The 9309-nt window shown below is 33.4% G+C and overlaps 1 protein-coding gene and 1 non-coding gene across 2 annotated transcripts; both read right to left on the bottom strand.

The window, feature by feature from the left end:
* Positions 1 to 700: 700 nt before the first annotated feature.
* Positions 701 to 772, bottom strand: TRNAH-GUG. The gene has a single exon. It is a non-coding gene; the product is annotated as a tRNA-His (tRNA).
* Positions 773 to 1424: 652 nt separating this feature from the next.
* LOC111379628 (chaperone protein DnaJ) lies at positions 1425 to 6590 on the bottom strand. Its single transcript, XM_023003044.1, has 6 exons — positions 6186 to 6590; positions 4368 to 4479; positions 4175 to 4252; positions 4013 to 4088; positions 1975 to 2048; positions 1425 to 1870 (listed from the first exon to the last, which is right to left on the bottom strand). The coding sequence occupies exons 2-6, from the start codon at positions 4473 to 4475 to the stop codon at positions 1799 to 1801; spliced, it is 408 nt and encodes a 135-aa protein (XP_022858812.1). The 5' UTR covers positions 4476 to 4479; positions 6186 to 6590; the 3' UTR covers positions 1425 to 1798.
* Positions 6591 to 9309: the final 2719 nt, after the last annotated feature.

The following is a 9309-nucleotide window of genomic DNA, read 5'->3' as shown; positions in this document are numbered from 1 at the left end:
GGGTCAAGCATTTGAAAAGTCAAGGAGGTATTAGTAAGCGCTTCTCCTAATTATACTTTCGGGTCAAAAAAGTTTGAGAGGGAGGTTTTCGAAAGGGATAAGCAACTTTACAAATATCTAGAAGTTGACTAGGAAGAGAGAAAAGGGTTGATTCTTGAATCGTACACTTATGCATCTCTTAATTGATCAAAGGTTGTTTTGCAAACTATGTAATTGTACTAGGATATCAGGTTGAATTCTATGGGATGATGAGAAGAACGAATTTTTTCTTTCACTTTGAACGTGGTAATGAATTGTTCAATCCCTGGCTTTGAGGTCGAACGGTTTTTTACGACTATAGTTGTGTTTGTATCAGTAACAGTTTAGCTTCTTCTTCTATTTTTTTTTTTTTCCGTCTCCTTTATTCTTTTGAGTTATGCCCTGTTACTTCAACGTTCTATACATTTTTTTTTAAATAACTTTGAGAAAAAATCTCTGCACATTGCTCTTGATAAATAACGTTCGATAAGAACTCAAGGCGAGAATCCGTCCGTGAGCTTCTGGCTGATTTGGGTGGTGCAATGAACATGGCGAGACTCCAGTGAGCCATGTAAAAAACTGGTTCAAGAATTTCTATAAATAATGTGTGTGTGAGAGAGTGAGAGAGATTAATTGCGTGAGATTGTGCACAAATTAAAAACTCACAATTGATTCAAAAACATGTGGCTGCTGGGATTCGAGCCCAGGTCTCCACGGCCACAACGTGGAATTCTTACCACTAAACTACAGCCACTTTTGTGGATTTTTGCGTGCAAATGTTATATATGTCTTTTTTGTACGAAACCCTGCATCCGTTTTTGATTATTTAGATCAAAACGAGTACTAATACCAATCGAGGTGAATCTTCTTATAATCATCAGTGTTGTCAAGTCTTCGGCAACTTAATATCAACAAATAATAAGAAGTTGATATTTTGATGAAACAAAAAAGGGTACCAGTGAATATAGGACATTAAAAAAGTATCATTTTATACATAATACTCTCGACCCCGATTCTTCAATTTACATTTGTCAAAAAAATATTTGTTGATTACTATTATTTTTTATTTAACATATTCTTTTGTATGTAAATCACAATCAATTCAAATATGATTTAAATAAATTTAAAAATATTATATTGAATTTGTAGCTTATTAAGCCCCTCTTTTGGCTCCATTTTAATGTAATTTTGAGAATAAAAAAATGTATTTTGAAATAGTGACTTTTTGAAAAATGTATAATTAATGTGTAGTTAAAAGACAAGAAAATTTTCGAGTTTACGTAGAATATTATTTTATGAAAAAAATATGTGATTGAAAATGAATTTTGAACAATTATATTTCAAAAATAATGAAGTTCAAACAGAGGCTAAGTATAATAATTATAAAATGGAAACAGAGAGTGAGATTAACTTAAAACCCAACTCCATTTTAACAAAAAGTTAAAATAGAATTTTTGAAGGTTATTTTCAATTAAATTAGAGAGAATGCTCTAAATTTCATACAAATAGAAACCCACAACTTGATTTCACAGTAAGAACATAAGTCTACACTAGTCATTTCCATTTGTACAGATGAACAAAAGCTAATGGATGTGAAAGGGCATGCTGCATTCCTCTTCTAAATTAGGGCCTGCAATTTCCACCAAATATGCCTGCCGCATTGAGGATCAGTAGAAAATATACCGCAAAAATATAGCCACACTGCATCTACGATCCTAGCACGTATAAACTGCACTCCGATCCAACTTCGTTTGTGAATCCATTATTGCATTATTGAGTTCTACCATATCGAACATTTCATGCCAAGACCGTTGCAAGTTAAAATAAGACCCTTGTAACGATGCAGGTAATCCTGCATATTGAAACAACAATAAATGAGGAAAGAACAAATGACTTTAAAATTCTGATGAACCAATAAGGATATTGTAAAGTTTCAGAACAGGCAAGGTATCTCACAATGACATTGTTATCATAGGCAAAAAGCATCCCTTTCTTGTCATATTCTCGTCGTTTCCCAGGATCGCTCAAAACTGTTTCAAAGAATTGAGAAGTTCAAAATCAGTTAGATCATAGATGTCAATCATGTAGAAAGATTGTTCGCAATTCATGTCTAAGAAGCTACCAACTACTCACAGAGAGATTAATCAGTCTCTGAAAAGATGACAAATGCGAAGCCTTATCCTTTCTAATTGGCTTCATACACGTTAAACAACATCATATACTCAATAATGATATGGCTGCATATCTTTAAAAAAAAACTGGCATTGTACACATCTAAAATGACCAATGATAAACTTCGAAGAATCATAACAGACATGATTTCATTTCAGGACGGTCCCCAGTTGGATCGTGCCTTTGTGAACTGCCTGATGTGGTTACTTTAAGTGGAAAGAAACAGGGTGATTCAGGGCAGTAACAGGATTACATGAATGAAGAAGTTGCTTTATTGCAAGGCTTTAATAGGGCAACTGGGATCAGATCACGTGCAGTTTCTACATCTAATGTGTATACCTGGAAACCTCCAAATCAGGGTGACTATACAGATGGGTGCTACAAGTAGGTGCAGGTTTGGTTGGCTTAGGCTCCGTGATACGAGACCGTACGGGTGTGGCTGTTGCAGCACGAGGTCGGAAAATTATTTGGAATGTCACACCAGAAGATGCCGAAACTATAGCTCTCAGGGAAGGCCTACTGCTTGCCAAGGAGACAGGTTTTCAACAATTGCAGGCTGAATGTGATGCTCTTCATGTAGTCCAAAGCTTAAATTGTTGATTTTAGTTTAGCGCCAAATGCTTTAATTTTTTCAGATATTGTAACTTTAATGGAGGTGGGGGGTTGTGGTTCATGTTGCTATGTACCCAGGATGATCCACGAACTTGCATCCTTAACCCTTGTTTGATTCTCATTATTCTAAAAATTCATTTTTTCAAAACTCATTTTCAACCACACATTCTTCAATAAAATAATATTATACGCAAATCTAAAATTTTTCTTTAATTTTTAACCACATATTCTCCATTAATCTACTATTCAAAATGCATTATTTTCCCCGAAATGGGGATCAAACAAGGGCTTAGTTTTAACACTTCTCGAGATTTCACGTGGAGTGATTCTATTCCTAATGGTTCTCAGCGATGTTCCTTAATGAAGTATGGTTGCTTGAAGTTCATAAAAAGAAAATAAAAGAGAGAGAGAACGTGTTTCTAAATACTGTAAACCGTAAAGGAACTCAGGGAAAAAGCAAAGTTTTTACACATGCAGCAATCCCTGAAAAGTGATTTCAACTTATTCCCAGGAATAATCAGAAGAGTTAAATATCCCGCAAAGTACTGTAAGTTCTCAAAGTAAATCGCTTTAAATTCATTTACATCAAAATAAATATCTAAATCACGGTTCATATAATCAGTTCTTACTAACAAAATCAAAATCCTGAACATGAATTCGAGTCAACTTGTTTCTTCTTGTTCAATTAATAGAAGAATACATACTCCAATTCGCTTTACAAATATATACTGCAAAGGTATATTTTAAAGTATGCAGAGCTTTAAAAACAAAATTTTTAAAATAAATAAGTCATAATTCTAGTAAAACATCTAATTACTCTATAATATTTTTGTTGTGCAAGGGGTAAATCAAATAAAAAAGTATGTTCTTAGTTCAACTGTTCACGTGAACAATTAAGTTTAATTCCGACTTGAAGCCATTAATTTTCATTCCTACACAAAGTTTTCAAAATTTCTGAAGTTCCCAATTATATAAAACCTAAAAAAACTATAAAAGTTCTAAAAATTTTCAAAACATTTTACAGAATTTCCGAAAGTTTCAGCCTCTGAATACAAGGGCTGGCCTTTTAGAAGTTTCTGCACAACATAGAAATGCAGTATCACTGCCATGTTGTGCAAAAGAACTTTCTGCACAACACAGTATTGATTGATTAAAAATCTATCCTTCACATGCACGCCCACATATAAAACGATGAAGAAGAAGAAAATACCTTGGTAAGCCTCGTTGATTTCTTGGAATCTTGAAGTCGCACTGTCCTCATCTTTTAGCTTATCCGGGTGCCATCTCTACGCAATGAGAAAGGAGGAAAGAAAATTAAATCAAATAAGAATTCGATAACTTGGCTTACAATTAGAGAGAGAGATCTACGTACCAAAGCAAGACGGATATAATTGGACCGAATAACTTCCTCTGTGGCATCATAATCCACTTCCAATATTTTATAATAATCCTAAACATCCAAATTCAAAAGAAAACACAATTAACAAAAAACGAGAAAGGAAAAATCGGTGAAATTTTCAATAAATACAGTTCGGAAACGCAAAATTAAATAGATAAAATAATACCTTGGGCTTGTATAAAACTGAAGAAAAATCGAAGTTGACATTATTTCCGCCTTCCGATTCTTCGTCGTTGTGGTGTTGGAAATAGTCGTAAAACTCTTCCCACATCATTTTCCTTCACAAGAATATCAAAAAATTAGGTTTCTACACCCGAAATTTATGTAGGATTTGAAATTTCTGGGTTTCCTAGCTGAGTAATTTGGATTGGGGAGGAAAGGGGAATGGGGGAAAGAGGATAATGGACTGGAAAATTGAATTCTTTTTTAAGTATTTTGTCCAGATTTATACGCCCTTCAATCCAGATTCTTCCTTAGTCGGGCGGCTTGGGCCTGAAAGTTGTTCCAACTTTTGAAGGGACAACTTACAAAAATATCTTTAAAATTATGATCATTTTTAAAAATCATATGAAAAGTTTTTTTAAAGTAAAAAAAAAAAAAAATACTAGGTGATATTAAAAAGTAATACAATGTCCCTTTTTTAAAATAAAAACTATCACTTTTTAATTAAAAAAATTGACACAATGTCACTTTTAAAAATTAAGTGTCACTTTTTTATTAAAAAATTAATATTTGTCACTAAGAAAAGTGTTAGAAATCAAGAACATAACTAAAATTAGTGATAAATGCTAAAAAAAAAAAAAAAAAAAAAAAAAAAAAAAAAAAAAAAAAGTGACAAATCCAAAAGAAAAAAAAAGTGTTAGAAATTTAAAAAAGTGACATTAACTAAAAAAGTTACACAAATGAAAAAGCAACAGAAAATAAAAGTAAAAAAATTCAAAAAGTAACAAAATTTAAAAAAAAAAATGTGCAAAAATTAAAAAAAAAAGTAACAAAAATTCGAAAAAAGTTACAAACTCAAAAAAGTGACGCAAATTTTATTTTTTTTTTAAAAAAAAGTAACAAAACATAAAAAAGTGATAAACTCTCCAGAAAAAGTGAAGAAAATTTTAAAAATTGACGAAATTCAAAAAAAGAAAGTGACAAATACTAAAAAAAGTGATTAAAATAGTATGATAGTGGTTTTCTCATTGAATAATTAGTATATTTGTTAAGACTTTTGGTAAACAATTTCAATAAAATGACAAATTTTCAAAAAACTGACAAAAATTGAAAAAAAAAATGTACAAAAAGTGATAATCTCTTTTGATAGAGCCTCAACAATAAAAACTTCCACGTTTAAGTCAAAATAGACCATCATCCCTCACTCTCACAATAGTGATTTGTATATTTGCCTCTAGAGCTAATTATAGTCCACTCCTTGTGTGAATTTACAATTTTTTTTCTTTTTCTTTTATCCTTTTATTACTCCTCCCCCAAAAAAAAGACCACACAGATTTGGAGGCTCTAAACTAAGATTGTGGTGATCAAGGGTGTGGATTTATATCCATACCCTTCAAAATCTAGAAAGACTAGGTTACCAAGGAGACCAAGGAAAGCCCCACTCATAACTGTGTCATTTCCTGCTGTACTAGCAGAGCTCCAAATCAGGGGACAGGGGATTATGTGGACGAAATCATAACACGATATTTGTAACTCAATACATAGGTCGGATAAAGGCTAATGGATATTCATAATCATTGTTTAATGAACTCTACAACATTTGCCATCAACATTTGTGCCACAAACACACGTTCAGTTTAACATCAGATTAATTCTCAACACACAATGTTCGATTTCAAAGTCAGGGAGCCAAAAAAAATTTGGTTCTGATACCAGTTTATGGAGAAATCATCACCAAACAACCAAATAATCAACACAAAGTTAGTTATATAATCAATTGACAATGAGAATTAATTGAGTAAATGAAATAACAATAATTTACTATCAGAACTCCAATTGATTGGCTCCAAAAGTGGATGAATCCGGGCTCAGATCAAGGGCCAAAATCACATAGCAATACTGCCCAGATTGGACCAAGACTACTCACTCAAATATCACAGAAGAATAACCTAAGAATCGGCCAAAACACTACACACAGAGGTAGCCAAATAGGGACGGTGAGTAGGGGAAAAATGCACGAGATAGAGGCCAAAGTCTCATGCTCAAGCGCCGATTAGAGCGTTGACCGAAGAGAGAAGAATGATAGCCACACAAACAAAAGTCATAGTTGCCATGAAGAGAAGCAAAAAGAGGCGCAACCAATTTATCTCAAGAAAAGTCAAGGAACCTGTGTGTGGTAAATCACCCGGATTAGGCAAAGAGAAATCACTTATTTAGGGGTTGGTTGGGGTTGAATTGCATTCATCTTTCTTTTGAGAACATATATTGTACGAGTAACGAAAGTTTACAAAGTGAAAGGGTAGTTATCAATTTTTTAATTAATGGGCCGTATTGGGCCTAATTATCCCTTTTTTAAGAAGGGAAAAATTTACAAGTCAAGCATCAAGTATGGGGCAATTCAATTTTTAGGTTTTAAGTTTCAAAATTTAAAACTCAAATCTTAATTAATTAAAAATATTTTATTAATTAAAGATATTAAGGTCACAATTATACAACAAATTGTCACAAATGCGTACTTATAGGTTACAATGTCACATATGATCAAATTAATTGATTATAGATTATTTTATCGATCACAAATCCAAAAATTTAAAGGTTTAAATTTATTAATCGATTATAAATTTTCAAATTAATTGGTCACAAATTTTTTTCAATCACAAATTATCGAATTTTTAGGTCACAACTAAATATAACCAAATAATTGGTCTCATACACCAAATAGTTGGTCACCACCACAAACACTATCGCCATTGTTATCGCTACCGCCACCACGACCACTTGCAACCATCCTCACCTCGCCACCAACGCCACTACCACATCGCACCACGACACTACCACCAACACCACTGCTATCAAATCTCCAGCCACCATCACCCACCTCCACCACCGCTATAATGCTCCATCACAACCACCACTACCACTAACAACCCAAAAACCAAGCAAATCACCAACGATAAAAAAAAAAAAACCAAAAAATCTGTTACTTGTTGTCGTTGCATAGCATCGCTGCTGTTGTAGTACTGTAAAAGCTCGCGGGCAGTAGCGCTCATAGTTTTGCCATCTTTGGTAGTGAGTGGAGCACCTCTATGAGCTGGTGTTCAACGTGATGCTTCGGTAGTGAGAGAGAGTGTGAAGAGAAAATGAGTGCATCGGAAATCTTGGACAAAGGGTGCATCGCCATTGTGAACTCCGCCATCTTTGGCAATGGATAGAACGTCGCTGCGAGTTGGCACTCAACATGATGCTTTGGAGTGAGAGAGAGAGTGAAAAGAGAAAGAGTGTATGTGTGTGTGTGGTGACGATCTTCGACAGAAGGTGCATTGCCATCGTGTGTGTGACAACAGTCTCCAAAAGTGGATGTGTCATTGTCACTGGATTAAGGGGACGAGGATAGGTGGAAGAGAGTGGGAAGATAGAAGATGGAGAGTGAGAATAGAATGAAATTATTTTTAGGGTTTGGGATTAAATTGGGTTAAGATATTTAATATTTTATTATTATACTAATACATGATAAGTGAACAAATAAACTTCATAGTTAATTTATGAATTGTAATCTTTAACAACTATTGGCCTGTAATTTCCATTTTCTCACTTCACCAGAATATAAGTTTATTATTTTATTTTTCTGTGGTAGCATTTTTATTTTTTTCCCCCCTTTAATTGATGATAACTCTATTAGATTTGTGAAAGTCACAATTAGTTGTCAGTTATTCATCTAGATTACCGATGATGAACAGTTCAAGTGTCAATTAAGTGATCAGACCTCTCAAATATAAAGACAATGACCTTCCATGAAGAAGGTTCAAGAAATTGATAGTAGAATATAGGATGGAAAAACCCACAAAAATTTAGAATCTTCAATTGAAGTCGGTGTTGTATCTTCATTAGATTCCCTCAAAAGGTCGGTGGCACACAGCCCTAGATTGAAAAATTGTGAGTTGACCGCTTGAAAGGTGAATGATAAGGGAAATTCAAGAAATTCTCTTTGTATAATTATAAATTTCAGTAAATTCCAGCGAATACAAGACCGTTATCTGTTCAAATTGATTAGTAACTTCATTTTTACCATCAACAATGATTAAAAAAAAATCATAAACGGGATGCTTGTGCACGTGTTCCAAGTTTATATCTATGCAGCAACCTGGAAATATTTTATATACGGACGTACATTACAATTTATATATAGATACAATATTCGGAACATCTGATTCAGTGAAGTTTTTTCTAGTCAGTGTCTCCACTCTTAATTTTCTGCAATCTCAATGAATCCCGTGCACAAAATATACGTTTATTTGCGATTTATTACACTTCATTCTCAAGTGCCAGCCATTAATTTTAGGTCTCAATCTCAACTCGAGGAGACAAAAGATTAAATTCTAATTATTTCTATAATTGTGAATAGAGATTTTATAAACAAAGATTCTCTAAATAAGTTAGTGGACTCAAAGTGTAAGTTGGCTTCTTAACCTTTTATCGAAGTTGCACAATCATTCTCACTATGAAATTTTACTTCTTAATGAGAGCCCATGTCAAGAAATTTAACGTGATGCACGTTCTTGAAAAGGGGACGAATAGTAATTCGACTTCTTAACCTTTTGCTATAATTGCATAGTCAGTTTTCAATGTAATACTTTGCTTTCCCATGAGGGATCGTGCCAAGAAATTTGATATGATGCTTGGTTTTGAAAGAGGACGTATTGAAGATAAGATTTAAATAAATAAACGTGATCTGTATATAAGTGTGTGTGTATATATATATATATAGAGAGAGAGAGAGAGGCACACGTGTGCATGATCTGTAAAGAAGGCGAAATGGGTGGTGTGTGGAGCAAAAATTTGGTCTGTTGGCATTGTCGATGCATGAACTTTTTGGCTTTTGTGTGACTGTGTCGGTTTTTACAATTAAATAATGGAAATATTTTTATATGCATCGATGAATTAATCGA

Source organism: Olea europaea, unplaced genomic scaffold (assembly GCF_002742605.1).
Source record: "Olea europaea var. sylvestris unplaced genomic scaffold, O_europaea_v1 scaffold2011, whole genome shotgun sequence".
Classification (NCBI taxonomy): Eukaryota; Viridiplantae; Streptophyta; class Magnoliopsida; order Lamiales; family Oleaceae; genus Olea; species Olea europaea.
Note: the sequence above shows the minus strand (reverse complement) of the source record. Positions and strands in the feature narration are given on the sequence as shown.

Excerpts from the sequence above, each read along its gene's own strand:
- LOC111379628 (XM_023003044.1), bottom strand. The coding sequence starts at position 4,475 with ATGATGTGGGAAGAGTTTTACGACTATTTCCAACACCACAACGACGAA. Across the intron at positions 4,253-4,367 it reads CAGTTTTATACAAGCCCAAG|GATTATTATAAAATATTGGA; the intron begins GTATTATTTTAT and ends TTGGATGTTTAG. Across the intron at positions 1,871-1,974 it reads CCTATGATAACAATGTCATT|GATTACCTGCATCGTTACAA; the intron begins GTGAGATACCTT and ends TTCAATATGCAG.